This window comes from Carassius auratus, chromosome 16 (genome assembly GCF_003368295.1).
Source record: "Carassius auratus strain Wakin chromosome 16, ASM336829v1, whole genome shotgun sequence".
Classification (NCBI taxonomy): Eukaryota; Metazoa; Chordata; class Actinopteri; order Cypriniformes; family Cyprinidae; genus Carassius; species Carassius auratus.
In genome coordinates, this window is record NC_039258.1 from 10,462,987 (window position 1) to 10,485,068 (window position 22,082).

The following is a 22,082-nucleotide window of genomic DNA, read 5'->3' on the forward strand; positions in this document are numbered from 1 at the left end:
AGTGTTTAAAAGTACCATATATGTACATATAAGAATGCAATAGGCATATTTTCTGAATGCATGGAATAACAATTATCCGGTAATTTCACAAAATGTGTTGTATACAACAAAAGTATGGTGCATGGAATACTGTATCCCCATAATGCAAGGCAAAACGTGACCTTAAATTAGTAGTGATAAACAAACCAAAAGCAATTTCAGCTATAATTTGTAAACTTGTAAGCAACAGGTTATTATAGTTAACTAAAAACCATAAAAAAAAAAAAAAAACATTAACTAAAATTAACTATTATTAAAAAAACCTTTGTGCCAAGGCAATTCATTGTAACTTAATGTACTAAAATGACTTACGTACTACTAAAAATAAATAAAGACTATCCAAACAAAAAAAATATGAACTACTATATGGAGTAGTCATATCCTCCTGATCAAAATATGCTTTCATTTTATGGAAAAGAGCAGCTCCGGATTCTTATCTTATAGAATCCCCAATAAAGAAGAGAAAAAGAAAAAAAGAAATCCAATATAGAAAGAAATCCAATATGTGTGGCACACAGATGAGTCACCCCCATTGAGTTGATTGAAGAAGGTCATGGCGTAAAGGTTGACTGTAATTCATTTTCCTCAGTATCTGTAATAATCCAAATAAATCCTTTGCATCATGTTTTTGCATCAGGCTAACTTTTACACAAGGTGGGGTTTTCAGGGGAAAAAAAGTGAGCAATGTTGCATGAAGATGTGGTCACGTTTTGTTGTGGAACTTGTGAGTCTCAGCTGGTTGTCAGATACACTAGAGGAACACAAACATGGGCAAGATCCCAAGAGTACAATTACAGCTCCACACGTACCATCCGTCCCGTTTACTGCAGGAGAGATTCTCTCTTTATCAAACGCCTCTGTCGACATTGAGTTTGGGGTTATGTGTGTGCATGTTTGTATTTGCCTGAGACTTGTCAATGAGTGTGAAGTGCATGAAAAAGCGCTGAGAGTGAAGACGTGTTTGTAAAGAACCTTCTAGGTGCAGCTGTGTTTGCTCAGACAAGTGACATTTTATCTGGTGCTTAGTTTCCTGCTCTGGGTCGACCTAAAATCCCTTTACGGCAAGTCAGTCCACCCAGTAGACATTTTGGTACAGCTCTTATCTACTAGAATAAAAACCGAAATGGTTTTGATAACATATTTCAAATAATCAAAATCTGACAACTGCAATAATTTTGTGTCTTCAGCTCAATTCACACTAAAAACTCACTCAACACACACTGTTTCTCAGGTTTGTCTGATTCATGGGTATTCTAGAATAAACTCAATCAAAATGCAGATCAGCACCAGAGCCAAAGCCTCATGGGCAGTGCTCTGACATATGGTTTAACAGTGCCTCGGGCAACTCAAGTTTGAGTCCTCGAGATCTTAACCCAGTCCTGTATCCCTCTCTCCTCTCCCTTTGTTTCCTGTTTGTCTCTTAGTATCCCATCATACTATCCCACTTTTTTCAGCAGCCTTGGCTTTAGAAGTATTTCTCCCATAGGGGTTAAAAAAGTATCTGTTAAAGAGTTATATATAAGTCATGAACTAGCTAAAAACCAGCTACAATGTGAATCACTACATTACAAAACTTAATTTGAAGCAAAAAAAGTATTGGAAAGTTAGATGCAACCAAAGGTACACTGTGTACTAAGGTCCCAAGAAACACGGAATTAAAAAACAATGAGAAAAGAACTGAATTAAAAACAAAGGAGAAATATAAAACTATTGATTTAAAGACGTTATTTCATAGTGAGATTACATATCATAGTATATCATAGCTTATAGTAGGTCAGTCTTTAAAGGTTAATCATTTTTATAAATGCTAATTATTCATTATAGCTATTTCCACTATATGTGCATGCAATCTAACTCACTTGTTGGGGTTGTAAACATCTATGTCCTCCAAAACCTGCGTGCTATAGGTGGAGTTTGGGTGCATGCTGGCGAGAATCTTCAGGACTCGTCCGTTTTCTGAACCCAGAAACAGAACCGTGTAGTTCTTATAAGGGCCAGCTGCTGTGTCCACAGCGATCTGGGTCAACTTGAACCTACATCAGGAACATAAGCTAATAAGTCAACAAAACAAATCACAAACATGCCTTTCCATCACAACACTAAATGCTTATTTATTCTCCAGCACTAATATCGGCTGCCTCCTTCTCTGGAGAAAGAGATGCAGATGTTAAGAAAGCAGCTGGAGAAGTAAAGAGTGCTAAAATAATGAGTGGTCGAGTGTTTAATTTCTATGGGAGCATGTGTGTGTGCGTACCTGCTGGTGGTTCGAGTGAAGCAGGGTCGGTTGTTGACAGACGGTACGGCTTCATCCATTAGCGGATAAGACTTAATGAATATAAGAGTTTCATCAGGGAAATCTGTGGAGGACTTATAACCAGCAGCAGGGCCGTCACCAGCACAGGACCCCGGCCTAAAGAGAGATAGAGATAAATCATTTTTTAAATAAACTATAGACTACTACCTGCACAGACTTTTCCCATGGAGATGATTTGCTCACACACACACACACACACACACACACACAATTAATAAGAACCATTCCAACCATCTGCCACTGTTAAATAAAAGCTGTTTTCGGAGTCCATCGGGCCGAGCAGGCTGCTGTCACAGCTCCAGAGAACCGGTCGAGGTATATCATGCTGAGCAAGATGATGAGGAAGTCTATTATTTATCACTTGTGTGTACATGTATGTGGTGTGTTATATTGGATTTGTTTATTAGTACATGCTTTCGTGTGATGCTTTCATCTTACTTTTAGAGATATTGCATTTATTTTTTCCAAACACAGTAAAAATACGAAATATTTTTAGAATTAAAATATCGGTTTTCTATACATTAAGAAGTAATGTATTCCTGTGAAGGCAAAGCTGAATTTCCAGCAGCCATTTATTCAGTCTTCAGTGCCAGATGATCCTTCAGAAATCATTTTAATGTGCTAACCTGCTGCTCAACCATTTCTTTTCGTTATCAGTGTCTAAACAGTTGTGTTGCTTAATATTTTTGTGAAACTGAGGTATGTTGCATACTTTTTTAGACGAATGGAAAGTACAGAAGAACAGCATTTATTATTTATTATTTTAGAATGTGGTGCGTTCTTTCTTCTTCTACATTTATAATATACATTATGATATTTACTTTCTCTTATTATTTACTGTTTACTATTTGAAGACTACACTCCATTGTTTTAACTTAATATTTATAATTATTATAAAAGTATTTACTGATATTAGCGATAACCCTTCATGACTCACCGTGGTTTGGGCACCGTTTCATCAGGAACCGGCGTCCAGGCCGACTCACTGTTTCGCTGCTCCTTAAACTTCCCATTAAACACTTTCTCTATGTCATCCATGTAGAACGCACATACAGCAGAACCGGTGATACTGAGGAGAAAAAGGGAGTTTTTTTTTACTGAGGAGTTTTTATTCCAACAAAAGAAACTACTCATAAATAAATCATGACTCCGGTGAGACTCCGTACCTGTTGGCTTGAGTGGTAAAGACGCCTAACACCGCAGGCCTGTGGTTGATCTGCATGACATTGGTTAATGACTGAAGAACGTCAAAGTAGAAAAATGAATCACCCGGAACCGAACAGTTTAATCGGGCTTTCAGGAAAGACGTCCAATAGCGCTCTAGAACCCTTGGAGAGCCACCGTTATCATTCTTACACACCCGAGCGACCCGAGAGAACACCACCTGGCGTATGACATAAAAAAAAAAAAGTAAGGAAGTGAGAGACATTTTTCAGACCTACATTGGCAAATGATTTGTTCTTGTTGGCTTCAACAGAAAATGAAAAAAAAAAGGTCACACTTTATTTTGAGGTTCAATTCTCACTATTAACAAACTATAACTTTCGCCTCAATAAACGACTAATTTGCTGCTTATTAATAGTTCGTAAGATAGTTGTTAAGTTTGGGTATTGGGGATATATAAAATTTTCTTGCAGAATATGTGCTTTATAAGCTAATTTGTTAATAATAAGCATGCTTATAAGCAAAGAGTTAATAGAAAATCGGTCTCTATACTGGATAAAATGTTACCAAACAAATAAACAAACAAAATAAAGAAATAATCAATAAACTGAAAACCAATCTTAACAGTTAATGTAAACGTGTCTTCTCTTAAGGATCTTTACATGATTTTTCTTGGAAAACAAGACAAATGTAATGATTAAGAAAAAGGGTTTTTGCAGTATATTGAAGAAATGAACTGAAGTGTCTGACCTTGCCAAGGGTGGTGTACTCCACAGCAATCTCGCTGAGAAAGAAGTAGATGTAGTTCCCGTACTCAATGGCATGAAGAAAATGAGGCTCTAAATAAACAAAGACGTGATTAGAAACTAAAACGATAAAGAAAATAAATGTAGGTATCTGAAGAACAGGTGACGCACCTCGTAGCCATTTTGAGTCGTATTTTACGGTACGCAGGACAGGGCTGCTTTCTCCTAAACTTCGGTAAATCACTGCATCACTTGCTAGAAAATCTGTCATTGTGGCTGAATAAAAGTCACCGCCTGGGAAGTGAGGTGAGAAATAAGTATTGATAAATCAAAACAACACAAACCCCACACAGCGGAGCTAAGCTCAGTTCAGTTCAGTGTGTATGTGTTACAAAGACGAAAAAAAGAGACACTCGTCTCATCTCCCACATGTCCCTTTTGAATCTCTGTGCTTCTGTGATCACTGCTGTCTTACTGCGACTTCCTGCGCTTTGTAAAATGTCAGTGGAACACTAGTGAGATTATAGGAGATTTCATGTCTTCCTCCCCAGACGGCTGCTGCTCTGCCAACTCACCGGCAAACAGGCCAACGTTGGACTGGCGGGATTCGAAAGGGCAACGGGCTTGACCGACCACCTCCTCTCCTTCCTGCTCCAGAGAAGACATCTGACCAGAGAGAGGAAAATAAAGAACCTTACACACACACTGAGCCAATTAAGAACCTTAGCAATACAACACTAAGATATTTTTAAAAATGTCCAATCAATTCCTTGTTGATTTGGACCCCAATGATGTTCATTGTTTGGGCAAAAAGACGTGAGGGCGAGTAAATGACAGAACATTCATTTTTTGGATGAATGCTCGCTTTAATATTTTCATTTCCGATTCAGAATCTATTGAGAAAGAATTGTGATTCACTGGTGAATTGTTTAACTATAGTGGAAAATATTTGTTTGTTTTCATTCAGTTTTTATTCAGAATTTGAAATCACAAATAAATATAAGTATGTTTCTTGTAAAACACACCTTTCTTTACAGTGTCATTAAACTGTAAATACCATTAAGGACATGTTTTAAATACTGATTGGTGGTTTTTGCATAGACTTTTGGGAGACTGAAATCCAGTGCTGTATAAATGTTTGTGGACAGGTGGATGGTGTGTGTTCCATGGTTGTTTTTGTTCCTCTATGGGAGCTGTAGGTGTGAACAGTGTGCTAGTTTCTCTTGTTAGTCAGAGGCAGAGCAGAAGCTCCGACCTGTGTTGTTCACAGTAAAAAAAAAAAAAAAACAGCGTGCTAACTGCCTGTGTTGGGTGAGACACATACACCTGTACAAATCCACAGATATTCACCTGCAGGGCTAGAGAGAGACGTCCTCACAAAGATGGCTGGTTCTCACACACACACACACACTTAGCAGTGCGGCTGAGAGGGTCCTATGGGCATTCTGGTATTCAGGGTCACATTGTGTGTCATCCCTACCGGATTAACACCTACTGAACCAGCTGAAGCTCACCGGACCTTACACTGCCCAGTGACTCACAGGGATAGAGAAGAATAGAAGGGAATTAAAACAGGAACAGCACTGGATTGGTTCTATGTCAAAGATTGACCATCTATTCTGCCGTCCAAAGGCAAAGGGCAGTAACTACACAGCTGGTCAAAATTGAGTTAAGTCCTAAAATGGCCTTTTGAAATCTGTTCGGTCTTGTTACAAAGTCTCCTGGTTCAATTATGTCCCGTTTCAGAGAAACAAGAGTGTCAAAATTGCAGTAACTACAAAATCCAAGCTAATACCAAGGCAAACCGCAGTAAGTGAAGTTACTCCATTCTGGCTTTGTATTCCCAGCTTAGACACTGCAGATACTGCAGAAGTGCTCACCAACACAGATTTGTGAACAATATTTGAGAGAAATAGGCCTTTTGTGTAAACAGAAAAAGTCTTAGATCTTTGAGTTCAGCCAAAGTTCTTTTAGGCAAGTCATGCCACTCGGCCATCTTGGCAACACCTCCGGGCAGCAATTTCAGACTAACAAGACCAGGCTCCTATCTAAATGAATGGGCATAGAGTGAGAACTGCACTTTCACTGGTCACCGGGACATAAAAACTGCATGTATAGAAACTGCAGTAAAATATGATAAAAAAAAATAGCTGAAATTTTTTTATGACTTTGCCCCAAAATAAGGTTTAAAATGCCTTTTTCCCAAGGGGTTTTACTATTATTACGCATGCGCAAGGGTTCCTCAACTGTGCGCGTACGTCAATGGAACCAGACAATAGGCTTAAATGTTTCCCGGCTTGACTGTTAAAAGCAAATGATTGGCTTTCCAGCAGGAGGGGCGGGACATGTGCATATAACCGTCATCTTTGCCGTTACAGGTTTTCCTTATATAGTTGTATGGAGGATTGAGGAAGTGGCATGTCTCTTAAAAATTGTCTCTGTAATCAATTTCGGCTAATACTGATAACTTACAACCGATATGACAGAGATATAATGTGTCTTCCTAAAGAAAAAGGATTGGCACCATATATTGTGCCTCTAAAAAGAAAATATACATTATGGATACTTTTGCAGCAAGAATTCTTGAATACCATAAACAGACACTGGGGAAAACAAGATATAAGAGTCTAAAATGGCAACTTTAACTCTTCCAAATCTCAAACCTGCAATTTCTCCTCAACCTCTCCTTGCACAGTTTTCCAGAAAGTTCTCCACAGTTAATGTGTAACCTCTCAAGCTGTGAGCTGAGAGTGAAGGAATGCATGAGGAGACGAGGCAGAGGAACTAAGCGACATGATTTGCACGACGTGACATATTGTCCTTCTCCAGGGCTCTAGCAATCCGGACTTCTCCACGGAGAAATGCAGAAAAACGAGAGGGTGAGCACAGGAAATGGAGACAGACGGAGAGAGAAGCAGAGAGGAGGAGAAAGAGAGGGATATGGAGGGAAGATGCCTTCAGGGTAAGGTGCATAAATCAGGATCTCCAAAGAGCCTCAAACGGAAAAGTTGAGAGCAGAGTCTCATCCGAGAGTTTAGCTGACTCCCAGCTGGCCTCCTATGGAGTGTAGTCAGATTTACATGCTCTCTGGCAAACTAACACACACACACACACACACACACACACACAGCTCAGGAACTGTTCTGCTAATGTTGATGGAAAACCATCAATCACAGGACTGTGGTATATTTGTGCAGGCACGAAATAAAATCAGTTTAAGGAGAAAAAAAAGTATTTTTATTATTATTCAAGATTGTTAACATAATACAAAAATGTTGTGTCATTTTTGAGTGTACTGACTGAATTGGTAAAAACCTATAACATTATTGACTAATTTTAAAGAAAATCAGAAACTAAAAGGGTCATTTTGATTCAAGCATTAAAGTTATTAATTTGAAAATCTATTAGCAAATAAGCAATTACAATTTTGAAATCATTAGGACTTCTCTTAAATGTAATAAATTACTTCTTGTTCTCACATCAGTTCTGGTGGTAATAGCAGCCAATCATCTGAGCGATTTAAAGTCACATTTTCCAGTGAATCCAGGAATTTATTCAGTAAATGCATCTCTATTATAGTTTATGCATAACGAATAGTAGTCAGCCATCTAAGCAAAATAATAGCCAATCATCTGAATACACGTAAACCTGGTCAATGCCTGACTAATGTGTGTTAAAATTGCTCATTGCAACTGTAGAAAAATGTTTACACGGTGTCAACACCGGACGCAAGCGGAGCAACAAAACTCTATAGAATCCATTATAATCAGCGATGCTGTCTAACTGTCGCGTGTCAGTTTAGCCAACAGCCAGAGTTGGTGGGAGAACACAGAACTCCCTCACAGCAGATTCAGCTTGTAAACAAGTATGACAGGATACGTATTCATTTCTGAGGAGCAGCAGGGTATGTACATTTTTGAACAGGCCTAATATCCAAATTAATTTTAATGCTGACAAATTTAGGTAAACGTGTGCATGTAGACTGTCAGTTTTGATTCTGCAAAGGGACGCCTTAGAAATCTGTGCATCTGTAGGAGGTTTTAACTGTGTGCAAGTGTGTGTGTAAGCGTGTGACAGAAATAGACTCGTCATACCTTGTAGTTGCGACATGTGGGGTTGAACGCATTGGTTCCACACGCAAAGAGAGTTTCATCGTTACGTGGCACCAGCACTTTGATGTAGTTGTAACACTCATCCTGTGAAAGACAAGACACTGGCTTTTACTCACTATATATAACTCCTGAATGACACACACACACACACACTGACTCATCTTGAAGCTTACAGCGAGCATCATTACTGACTCTCTTTCTCCTCAACTTCCACACACACAAATTACCATAATCCCTATGCTGAGCTCCAGGATCTGACTCGCTCCCTGCAACTCAGTCTTCTACCAACAATATTATAAAGACTGTGTGTGTTCGCAAATCTACATGTATATGCAGCAACCTGTGGAGAATCACCAGAACGTTTACTGACCACAACACGGGAAAAGTCTTCTTGATCTGGCAAGTTCTAACCTGATTGGCTGCCTCGAGCAAATTTAGGGTTCATTCAATAGCAAGGTCAGGTCAATAATTGATAGATGGTCCATATCATGGTCTTTTTTTTTTTTAATCAGTCTGTACATTTTGACATTTTCATAGTTATGTATGTGAAATAACCTTCTTCACAAAATCTAAAATATTTGCGACCATTTCTTCAATGTTTACTGCAAAGCTGTTCATACAGACTGATGTGCCAATATTTAAAACACCAGTCTGTTACTGTATCATTTATTTCACATAAATCTGCCTCTAATCGGCATAAAACTGCAGAATGTGGCTGGTCACATTATATGACAGTCATGTGGTCTCTTTCTGTCTATGTTGGCTGCTCTTTCCCAGAATAAGCTGCAGACCAGACCTGCCGTTTAGATGAAGGTCTGGCTATGTGAGACTAATAACTACTAAACGCAACGGTTGCTGACTTCTATCAACACAATTACAGGGAGAAAGTGAAATAAAAGGGCTGTGCACTCACGCTGTTTTTCCCCCTGACAGTGCATTTCTCCACATCCTTTGTCTTCCATGTCAGTTTCTGCCACACAAACACACACACACACACACACAATCATGGGCTCATCGCTATTCACAACAGCTGCAAAGGGAAAATATTATTTACTTCAATAAGCATCACACATAATAAACATAAAAGGGAGGAAAGAGAGTTAGACAAGGAGGACTGAGCATTCAGAAGGAAGAAAGAGGTCCCTGAGGTTGTTAACAAGCTGTGTTCATGAGAGTTTGTGTGTCTGTCTGGGTGCTTGCTGGTGTCATTAGGTCAGGCTGTATTGCAGAGATTGACTTGGTTGCCCCATGTCAGCCCACCCAACAGGAACAGCAGGCAATCAACACCCCCACACACACATACCATGACAAGCTAAAAACAACACTCACTAACTCAACTATTTGATGCAGTGACATCTTACTCTCAACAGTTAAGATATTAATGTCAGAGAGACCCAAAAGACAAAAAGCAGAAAAACTGTGATCTCTTCATAAGGAGACTACTTCATCAACACTATTAGATTTGATAGGACTGCCGTCATTAACAGCAACATAAAATGGAAACAGGATTTCTTTTGCTATATAAAACAAATAATCGAATACTTCAACGACCCAAGTTAACAGCAAAAAATGGTCTCAGGAGGGAAAAAACATGAACCTATATTGAATAAGGTAAAAATAATCCCTGAAAATGAATACCTTCAATTAAAGTAATTTTTCTTTTTAAAAAACGTAGAAGCAGAAACTCAACCTTTTGAAAATGTTGATGCTGAAACCTCAGTATATATATATATATATATATATATATATATATATATATATATATATATATATATATATATATATATATATATATATATATATATATATATATATATATATATATATATATATATATATATATATATATATATATATATATATATATATATATATATATATATATATATATATATATATATACACATATTCACTGATGCTCCAGAAGGAAACAAGATGCATTAAAAACTTTTGAAAACGATGAAGATGGCCTAATTTGTCTTATTTTCTTGAAATATATATTTTTTTCCATTTAGTTCTGCCCTTCGTAAGCAACAGAAGATACTTGTATATTTCCCGGTACACAAATTAACTCAATTTTTAAACAATTTACCTTGATCTTCAAATTCCAAAAGTTTTTACCCCCCAGCTTAATGCATCTTGTTTCCTTCTGGAGCATCAGTGAATGTTTGAATCTTTTTAAATAGTTGTGTTTGAGTCCCTCACATGTCCTCAGATGAATCTCAAAATCATAAAGTCACTGCTGGAAAGGGTTCAAATATGCAAAGATGCTGGAAATCTGAAGAATCTGCAGGACCTTAAAGATTTTTCTAAAGAACGCTGCTCAGTTTAACTGTTCAGAACAAACAAGGGACTCATGCACAACCATCACAAAACAGAAAGACAGTCGAGGATCATCAGATAACAGAACACAATATTAAGAACCAAGGGTTCCCAAACTTTTGAGTAGGGTTATTTTAATAATTTTTTGTCTTGTGGACTAAATGTTAATATCCTTTATGTACAACATCTTACCCAGGACAGTACTAAATAAAAAATAACATGCATTTAGTATGATCTCTCTTATTTTTTGAAAATTACTCATATTTTCACAGATTCTGCAAGGGGTGCCCAAACTTTCAAGCCCCACTGTGTGTGTGTGTGTGTGTGTGTGTGTGTGTGTGTGTGTGTGTATATATATATATATATATATATATATATATATATATATATATATATATATATATATTTTTTTTTTTTTTTTTTGAAAATGTTGATGCTGAAACATCAGTATGTTTTTTTTGTGTGAAATAATTCAGTCCACTCATAATTCAGGCTGGTGAAGAATCTTTTCAATAAATGAAACTCACATGCAATGAGCTTAGCTAATCACAATTCATTAACCCACAGAAACCTTACAGAATGTAAAGTAAATAAAAAGCCTATTTAATTCCAAGTGTCACACAGAGTGGGAAATGGTTCTGTAAAACTAAATTATGGCTGTTTTTTTGTGCTAAAGACCTTGACTAACATTCCAAGTGGACGTCGGGGAAAAATAGACAGTGCTATAAAAGTGTAGAATATTCATCCTTTAAAGCCACCATAAAGAAAATTGCTCATTTGAAAAATGGGATTTCTGAATGGACCTTCCCCAAAGACGAATAAAAGTGAATATTCCGACATCACCCACTCACTGCACTGATCTGAGAGAAAGAAAACCATTAGAGAGGACTGAAACAGGAAGTTGAGAAAAAAAGTGAGCTTACCTGTTGGGGGATGATACGCTCCGCTGAAGCGCTGAGGTTAATGGCAAAAACGTGATCTCTACAGAGACACAGAAAGAGAGACAGGAATGCCAATATTCTCATCAAGTATCTGAGCAACCGAGATTCTTTCTGCCAGTTCTTTCAATAAATAACAATATGGTGCCAATAACACCTTGAGCTGAAATGAAAGGGGCAGAGGACAGCTCCAACGAGAGCGAGAGAGCATGAGTGGTGAAGAGACAGACAGAGAGGAAATAGAAGGGGCGAGAGAGGTGTCAGAGAGCGAGCCGGCATCCATCTGTCTGCAATCCAGGTCTGAATGAGACTGATTGGCCCAATCACACGACCCTTATCATTAGTGTGTGGGTCTTATCACTGCGGGCGTCTGGAGAAACAGCACTAGTGTGTACCGATCCGGAGGTCTGGAATTCCCAGTCGATGTTGCATCTTGAATCTTTTGAAATGTGTGTGGCTGTGGTTGTGTGTGCAGTGTGAGCGTGTGATTGAACTGACATGACATACCTTGCAGCAATGTAGACCATGTGGTTAATCCGCAGCATCCTCTGAAAATCCAGCCCCAGTCTGGCAGTGTCGTTATCTGACATGTTCCCCTGGAAACTGGGGTACAGGTAGGTGCCTTCATGATGGGGACAGAGAAAAAAGACTGGGTTAAAATCAACTACGAATGTTCACAGTCAACTATCTTGGTGTCAGAGATGCACCTGAAGGATTATTCTTATTTTAATAACATTTTATTTTTCTAATAAACTGTAATTCGTTAACAAGAAATAAATGTGCACATCACATCACATTATCTATTTATTTCTTAGGACTTTTCATGAGATTTTAATAATAGCATTTTGAGCAGTCCACTTTCCACTTATAAATAAATATGGTTGAAAATATAAATGTGGCATTTACTAAGAATTAAGAATATAATTAATAATATAAAATAGTATAGTATATTTTATTTTTTATTTCTTATGCCAAATAATATCTTATGTTTGAGATAAAATAGATTTATGCTTAAAATATTCATGAAAGAATAACAATTTACTATTATATAAATTATATTCTATTTGAATATATTTCAAAATGTAATGTATTTCTGAAATGGCAAAGTAGATCAGCCATTAGAAATCATTCTGATATAACAATATGATAATTTGGTGCTCAAAAAATATTTATTATTTTTAACAATGTTGATAGTTTAAGTTTTTTTTTTTTTTTTTTTTTTTGATTACCAATATTTTTATGGAAACTTTGATATGGAACCATTTAGGGTAGGTACAATAAAAAAAAATAAATAAATTTATACATATAAATGTAATATATATTTACTTTTGTTATCTTATTTATGCAATTAATTCTAATTTAGGCATATTTAAATATTTTTACTAGGCAAAAAGACAGAAATTCTGATTAATAATATTAAGTGTGGTTTGATCCATGTATTTACGGCCTCCTGTCTGAGGATTTTGATCAATAATACAAAAAATAAAAAAAAATATCAGCCCCCACACATCAAAAACTGTTTCATGTTTATAATGATTCATATTACAGATCTTTTTTTGCTGCAGGCAATGTTGATAAGTGTTTACACTCATAAAAATAATCTGCTAATTAATCTCATTTACACTTAAAAAGATTAATTTCTAGCACAATGTCAAAGATGAGTCATGAGTCACTTTGGCATGCTCTTCTCTCAGACACAACATTTTCAGACCCGCAGAGACGTCTTCAGTGACCTGCTGGGGCCTTTCATTTGCAGGTCTGCTTGGAAACTGTGCACTGCTCAAAAGTAGCAGCCACAGGGTGACAAACATGACCTTGGGGTGAGAAGAAAATCTGGACGTTTTAATGATTCCTGTTACTAGATTATGAAGCTGTGTATTGTTCGAGTTTCTCCTGAGCTTGGCAGACCACAGGTGGCCGCAGCTGGAACCGACGCTCGCTCTGATGTTCAGGAACTACAGTAAACAAACATGCAAGGGTTAAATTGGAGCTGAAACTTCACTCTCTTCTCAAAGACACTGACTGGGTAAACACCATCATCTGATCTCGGCAGGATCATCACTCAATAAAGATCACCCAGAGTGTCTGAATCTCAACAGAGCCAGAGCCAATGAACCAGAGATATGAGAAAGAAAATTCAATCTGCACAATTCTCGCAAGTCTGAAAATCACTGCATGAGAATGAATATTCCAGAATTCTCAGCTTCATTCTTCAAAATAATTCTAGATTATTCTACCAAACCACAGTTATAATTTTAAAAGACTATCGAAAAATAACAATAATATAAAACGATTTTTTTGTGAAATCTGTCAATTCCAACTGCTTCAAATGCATCAACTCCACCAGACAGCAAGCTGGGGCAAACATCTGGGCAGTGTAGTGTATTTCAGCATATTTACTAACAGGTCTAATTCAGGTCTAAATATAGGTGTGTGTTCTGTTTATATTTATTCTGTTTATATAAATACACACACATATATGTATAAATTTCTGAAAAATATGTTTATATATTAAACATACTTGTATATAACAAATTATATAAATATAGACATGTTAATACAAGTAAATATTTTTTTAAATCTATACTGTTTGTGTTTTTATATATACATAATAAATATACACAGCACACACACACACATATGTAAACAAAAACTTATTTTGGAAGCGATTAATCACGATTAATCATTTGACAGCACTAATATGAATAATTTTTTATTAAGATTTATTTACTTAAATTGTAATATTAAAATGTATATTATTTATACTAATTTGCCCAAATTAATTTAATTAAATACTGTGAACTAAAATAATGTAAATTTATGGCATCCCAATATTATAAGCCTAGTAATATGATATGGTATATATATATATGGTCTTTATGGTATATATATATATATATATATATATATATATATATATATATATATATATATATATATATATATATATATATATATATATATATTACGCATTAATTTCATTTTCAGTATAGTTCATATCTATTAACATATTCACTTACATACCGATATAAAAATTATAATTAAACATTATTTGGATTATTACTTGTGCACAATACACATTTCTTAATATTAAGCTTAAAATGTGTTTTAATGCCAATATTGGTGAGGACTGTGTGATCTTTGAATAACATCGGTCTTAAAATTCAAGATATTTAAAGTGTACCTGAAGTACTTCCTCTAGTTCCACTTTAGCATAAATCAAATATACTTCAGTATATCTTTGAATAATTTTAACAATGAAAGTGCATTAACTCAAAATGAGTTTAGTATACAACCAGTTTAGTATACAAAAATTACAATTGCAGGGTATTTTTATTAAGCACATAAATATGTAAATGTATTTTGTAGAACACTTAGCATGAAATTTATGTATTTCTTTTTCACTAGAAAACATATAGTATGAAAAATAAAAATTGATTTTAAGATTTGCTAAACATTTTATTTAACAGTGTTATTAAATCATTACTGTTTTCTTAATGTAACTTTAAGTGAGCAATGAATAAAGGTAACCTAAAGGTAAAAATAGAAGAAATGCACAGCACAGTGAAATCTACAATATCGGCAACAGATAAATATCTGTATTTTTGCTTCTTTCCGTCTGTAATGTGAGGGCTGCACAAAGATTACAGGGCTGATGGGACCATCTATGGTGAAAAGAGACAGACTGGTATCAAAATATGCAAATACACCAACGGTATTAACAACGATCTGTTCAGTTCACTTATGTACAATGAAAATCATATTCAACAACTGAATTAGCTCCTGAAATAATGACAATCACAATCAAATTATACATTAAATATGTGTCATGTGTACAGAAGCAAACTGAACAACTAGTTGTTAATTCAGTGATGCCACTTGCTGCCAGCTCCTTTGAGCTGCTCGGTTACAAAAATCACTGAAATCGAGGTACCTGTCTTGACTCATTTGCATATTTTAATATGGTCTCTGTGCACTGTAGCTGCTCCCAGCATCCAGAACAAACCCAAACATTACAGTCCAGGCTGAACATGTTATTTCAAAGCATAAACAAAACCCTGATTGTTACAGTTTGTTCCATGTTGCAGTTGTCACTCCCCTAAAAGTGTTTTGTGAACAGAACAGGATTTTGCACCCCGAAGAGGAGTGACAACTGTATTTAGCCACAGTGTGAATGCAGTCGAGGCCATCTAATGGGTTTAAAGGTTACAATGTATAAGAGTTGTAGAACAGAGCAAAGTCTCAGGATGTAAAACCACACATACAGCAAGCACATAAACACACACAGGTGGAAATGGTTGATAAATGGGTCTCATTACTTGTGTGATGTTCTTTTTGGAGAGCTCTATTAGCCCAGCTATCTGTACAGCAATGGCTGTGAGACTCAGTATCTGTTTTTGAGTCCAGCTCTCTCAAATGTGGCCCACTCGTTTTAGCAGAACAAAGGATGCTGCAGTGCTCTCGTATATGCTCAAACATGACCCCCTGAGCCTCCCCTGTCAATCATGGTCCATCCATGCTGAACTCGGTTTTTGAAAGTTAAAATGATAGGAGACGAAAGTGAAAATGGGACCACAAGCTACAGTAGATTACAACTTAAAGTAGCCACATAACTTATAGTTCACCCAAAAATGAAATGTGTCATCATTTACACACTTACCTTCTTCTGTGGAACACAAAAGAAGATATTTTGAAGAATACTGGTAACAAAACATCTTCACTGATTTCCACTGAATGATTAAAGATATAATAGAAGACAGAGAAAATAAACTATTTGGATACCAAGAGTTCTACAAATGCTTTGAAGAAAAGAAAGTCATACAGTTCTTTCCATCCATCCATCTGTATTAGTCTGTCAATTTATCTATCCATTTCCATCTGTTCATCAAGCAATTTTTCTCCCTATCCAACTATCTGTCCATCCATTCATCATCTGTCTATCCATCAATCCATCTTATTATTTTCAAAGCATTCAATCAAGCTTTGCTTTTCTAGTTAAAATTGATCCATGAATCTATTTGAATTTCAATTTACTTTACAATTAACATTGACTGAACTGTTTGCAACCTCAAATCAATTCAAATTCAGTAACTGAACTATTCCTCCCACTAAGTCACACCTTCAACTAATTCAATATAAAATAACACTTTTTGGTTTCCTACAGAATTATGAACAATATAGTGTTGTGCTGTATGGATTGAATAAAAATGAGTTGTCCACAAAATATCAACATAGTAAAAGTAAACACTTCTATCACACTTCATTTGCAATTGAGTTGGCCTCTCCACACCCCGCTGTTTGCAACAGCCAAGACTAAGGAGTTTTTATTTGCCAATTAGTACCAACTTCACAGCAGCCCCGAGTGAAGCTGCTCTCACAGACCCAGTAGGTTTGGTAGCTAGGAAGTAACAGAGCGCTAAACCAGGATGGGGTAGATTAGGGCTGGGAACGGGAAGGTGGAGTGAGGATGGACTTGGCAGCCATGGCTGCTGATATACGTATTTGGCGTGTGAAATGCTTTACGCCTGCCAAGAACTGAATGCTTGGCAGACGGTTTACTTTTAAACTCTGGGTATGGTTTAATGCGCCTATTGCAATATATCTTGCAAGATAAAGCATTCATAATTCCAAGTACCATGATTGAATTATGAAGATATAAAAACAAATTGAGTTTTCAACACTCTTTGTATGCCTGAAGTTAAAAAGATATCTGCAAAATAATGTGACTTTTATCCTAGGAACTGGTGGTGTTTCGATTTTTTTATACTTACGTTCACTACCGACGGTGCTGATGGGCTCCAGGTCCTGAGGAAAGGGTGTCGCACCATGGCACAAATGTTTCAGGCAGGTGAGGGCGAGCGTGAGGGTCAAGGCCAAGAGGGGCCGCGACCCCAAAATCACCAACCTCATTTCAGCTAGAGCATAGAAGTCAGCCACACAGCATGACCCAGAGCAGACTGATCACCACCTGGAAAGACAAAAAAAGAGAGCTATGATGACAATAGCCGTTTTAAAAAATGGTCACCGCAACCTCAGTAAAAAGTATTTTTGTGCTTCCACTTGACTCAACAACTTGTACGTGTGACTGAATGATTGTGAAATTCATTGAATCTTTATCATTGTGGAACACAAATGGAGAAATGTTTGGAATGGCACTAGCTGCTCTTTTACACCCAATAACAAGGCTTTTAAATGATATTTAAAACTTGTGAAGACTTCTAAAGCAGTGCATGAGTCATATGCACCACTTTTAGGATGCTTTTATGTTGTTTTTTTGTAATTTATGAAGCTTGAAAGCAATCTGGACTAACTTCATTGGAAAATAGCGAATGGCCCAATTCTTATTTCTGAAAGAAAATAAGTCAGATGGGTTTGTCGTCAAAGTGAGTAAATAATCAAAGAATTTTCACTTTTAAATATCCCTTTAATGCAATCTAATATTCAGGCATCCTGCAGTCACACTGATTCAGACAGCGGCAGTGTTGCTTTTATTAGCATGCCTAACATAATAATGGAGAAATGGAGATGGGGAAAGAAAAAAGATGGACTGAGTGAGTGAGTGAGAACACAATAGGTTATATTATAAGAGCCTCAGCCTGGGGGACACCTGGCTCATTGACTCAAACTGTACAGTCTTTCACAGGTGACTTAACTCAATTAACCGCAAAGGCTGCTGGGATGCCGTCTCAGTCTGTCAGCTTTTACACGAGGCCAACGGGGATGGATCAAAAACTTATTTTCAGGAAAATGGAAAAACTGAAAGTCTTATGCCAAGAAGTCCTATTGAAAATAGGAGGAATTATTAATGAACACTTTGAGTGTTTGCATTAGATTCATAATGGACTGAGATACTGATGTTAATGAGTTTGGCATCAGATTATTCTATATGATACAATGGCCAAAGAAGAATGGACTGTCCTCTATTACAGTGATACTCAACTAGTTTTGCTTTGGGATGCAGATTTAACATCAGAAATCAAGTGGTGACCCCTCAAAAATATAAAAAAAAGTGCTTAAAAACAAATACTGAAATGTTCTATTATAACCACAAACCCACTTTGGTCTAAAATGTGCAGAAACGAATAACCTAACCCTAACTCAACAATTTGGATTTCAATTTTTGCACAAAAACATATTTATATTTGCTAAAACTATATTTACATAGCCTGAGTCATAAGTGTTGAAACACTGTTTTAGTAAACAGAAGACTTTGTGTCTTACAACTGACAATGTGTCCTTTATATTTTAATTGCCAGCAAAAAACCTTTCGTTTTAAACTGATATGAAGCCCGATCAGTATTAATCACCCCAGGTGGCCACACAAGGATACATGGTGTCAGGGCTATATAATGGGACATTATGTCTGATGGATTAGCTACACTTAGAGAACTGAGTACAGGGACAGGGCTGTGCGCTTCTAATGGAGCATATACACACACTTAGGAAAACACATGCTCTTCTAGAACTAATACAGCACAAAATGTGAGACATCATCTTCCCCAGACTGAAGCTGAAAGGATCATGGGGTCGTTTTTATATGGACACAAACAAGCAAAGATCATGACAGATAAGCACAAATTATACCATACGGATGTCTTGTGACTGCAGAACCAAAACCAAAGCCGTGTTGCTTCTCAAGGAATTGACGATGGGGAAGAGATCATGTGAAAACTGATAAATGCAGTGCAGAGAATGTCTAAGAATACAATTTTCACAAAAAAGTCTGATGAAAATTATGTTTCCATAATGTTACAGTGTTGTGGGTGGTTGCTAACTTTACGTCTATAATTTTTCCCACCTTTTTATTGACCAGCTACTGAAGCCAGTTGGAATGAAAGTTAGAATGCTTTGAAAAGTACAAGCAACACATCTCTCCCGAACATGATCTGAGGTCTCATTCATACCCAAATTACACCCTTACGTTCAATAGTTAAAGTCTCAATAAACATGGAAGGAAAAAAATGTTGTGTTAGGACTTGTATCCATTGCAGTTGATTGTAAGAAAGGAGCGGAGTTTAGGCAGACAAATTATTTGGCATAGATCAGAGTGAAATATGTCATTTTGGAAGACCTACATTTCGCGTTTTAATATAAAATGCAAAGTCAAAGAATCCGATAGAAAATGTCTATGAACAGTTAATTATAAGATCAACAGCACGTATTTAGAAAATGAATAGATTTTCATTTCATGCCGACTTTAAGGTTAATATTAGAACAAATCCGAAAAAGAAGAACTTCAAAGATATTTAAAAAACTCAAAGGAATCAGGTCAAATTAATCCTTAACAAACTCCTGTCCTAATAATTTTCAATATAAAGATCTCCCTTTCGCTCAAGGCGAAGCACTCTTTAGAGACCCAAAAGTTTGAGACCTTAGCGACGACGCACAGATAAGACCAGACAGCCCATTCCTCCAAGCTGCTCTCTCTGCTGCCATTAATACATGCTCCAAATGGCATCTCAATCAGCACTCAAGGCTGATGTGAACAGTGATAGGACAGCGAAACCAGTGAACGTGTCCCTCAATTAATTAAATGACCTAAATGGATTTGGACTTAATTACTTCCCCTCAACTCACTCTCTCGGTCTCTGTAAAGCTCTGCAAATCATATCCAGCCTAAAACAAATACAGGTTCCAACAACGCTTTACAAGTCTTGGCACAATGATTCTTGGTTGAGATGCTTTCATCCAAGTTTTAAGGCAGCATAGCATTTATACTTCACAAAGAAAACAACCACCCCTATTATGTAAAACTGCTATTTGGTTGACCATATACCAGACACTAATCAATAACATTGACAAGACATTTATGGAACGCCAATTTGACATTAGCTAAAGAATGAACTTCAACCACAAAGAGTGGTTGATGGATAGATAATCTTATCTTTCAAAACCCTATTAAATCTCTTTGCAAACATATTTAATGTACAGAAACAACAGAAGAAACTGCTCTATAGACAGAAAATCAGAACTTTAAACGCTCACAGAGTTTGAAGTTTGGAACTAAAAGAGAGTTCAATAATTCAATATCAGAGATTCAAAAATAGGACAAACATTAGCCAATAAGTGTTTTGTTTGCAACACAAAGTAGTCTTAACCACTCATAAAGTAAACTGCAAAAACATATTAATTCCTAAGATAGCTATCAGTATAAAGCCAAATCGGTCTGAAACAGAACACATCCATTTATATAAAAAAGATTCGCCAAAAAATAAAAAGTCACTTATTTTGATCAATATTTTGAAAAAAGTAAATAATAAATCTAGGAGAAATTTAGTAGAATGCTAGAGCAGCTCTTGCAATAAAAACGGATGGGGTTAATCTCCTAAAAAGCAAAAAACAAACAATAAACATGGTGAAAAAGTAGTAAAAGCTGGCTGAAATAATTATTCACTAATTTTACAGTATAGAAAAGAGCATCTGCATTCCACTATAGTGCACATCATTTAAAAGTTTGAGGTCATTAAAGTTTTTTTGTTGTTTGATTTTTTTTTTCTTTTAAAAACTAATCAATAATATTTTAAATATAACGATAAAATGTATGTATTTTTCTTTTAAATCTGCTCATTTTAACTTTCTATTCATCAAATAATACTGAAAAGAATCTCTCAACAGCTCTCCAAAACAAATCCCAAACCAAAAATGTATTATATATAAAAATAAAAAAAAACCTCTCCTTGATACAAACTCTTACAGAGTACACCAATAGTTTACCTCCATTTTCCCAGGCATTTGGCACACACTAAATGTGTGTGCGCGTGTTTGCAAACTGTTCGAGTCTCTCTCGCTCTTCTATTCAGTGTGCATTCATGTGGCGTTTGAAGAGACGCAAAACACTGATGAGCAGACAGCTGTCGATATGTGACTAAACCCCTGCTTATCCCTCGCTTCCTCCACAGGGTCAGAGCTGGCTCTCTGTTGGCTTGATGTGGGCAGGGCAACAGGCCCCACTGCGGCTCCTCTGAAAGTGAGGCGGAGTGGTTGCGGCGGAGGCATGGAAAGAGTCCGCACTGAAGTTTGAGGAGGAGAAATCTCTTGAGCTCAGGATTGATTATCCGACATTCATTTAGATTTACCAACAGCTCCTTGGCTCGCTGTGGGCTCCGCACATCCCTCCCTCTCTTGCAGCACTTAAAAAACACTTGCAGAGGCCAACACGGAAAACCTGATGGGAAAAGAATGACAGCTTTTTATGCTGCGCGACCTATGCGGTCGTATCACTTTTAAAGGATCTATATTCATTTACAGGTTGACTCTGTTTAACAAGCCCAGCTTTTATCACTGCTGTCTCGCAATAAAAATTATGGTTCAAATCTCACATGGATGAATTTAAATTCCATCAGCGGTTTAATACCTGCTTAAGGAAACATCGTGTCAAACTTGACTTTTTATTCAAATATGACTTAGGTGCTCTATAATGTGATTCACCCCATTTTGTCCCAAGCGA

At 36.6% G+C, this 22,082-nt stretch overlaps 1 protein-coding gene across 5 annotated transcripts in view; it reads right to left on the minus strand.

The window, feature by feature from the left end:
* The window catches only part of sema6cb (semaphorin 6Cb), a 138,023-nt gene that overhangs the window by 29,825 nt on the left and 86,116 nt on the right, over nucleotides 1–22,082 (minus strand). For all 5 annotated transcript variants that reach the window (XM_026284002.1, XM_026284003.1, XM_026284000.1 and 2 more), the window contains 12 exons: nucleotides 17,407–17,603; nucleotides 12,143–12,257; nucleotides 11,621–11,678; nucleotides 9,289–9,345; nucleotides 8,358–8,459; nucleotides 4,839–4,929; nucleotides 4,435–4,557; nucleotides 4,268–4,356; nucleotides 3,520–3,737; nucleotides 3,291–3,422; nucleotides 2,294–2,449; nucleotides 1,899–2,072 (listed from right to left, as the gene is read on the minus strand). In XM_026284002.1, coding sequence (XP_026139787.1) covers nucleotides 1,899–2,072; nucleotides 2,294–2,449; nucleotides 3,291–3,422; nucleotides 3,520–3,737; nucleotides 4,268–4,356; nucleotides 4,435–4,557; nucleotides 4,839–4,929; nucleotides 8,358–8,459; nucleotides 9,289–9,345; nucleotides 11,621–11,678; nucleotides 12,143–12,257; nucleotides 17,407–17,545 — 1,454 coding nt within the window. In that variant the 5' untranslated portion in view covers nucleotides 17,546–17,603. The remainder of the gene's footprint in view (nucleotides 1–1,898; nucleotides 2,073–2,293; nucleotides 2,450–3,290; nucleotides 3,423–3,519; nucleotides 3,738–4,267; nucleotides 4,357–4,434; nucleotides 4,558–4,838; nucleotides 4,930–8,357; nucleotides 8,460–9,288; nucleotides 9,346–11,620; nucleotides 11,679–12,142; nucleotides 12,258–17,406; nucleotides 17,604–22,082) is intronic.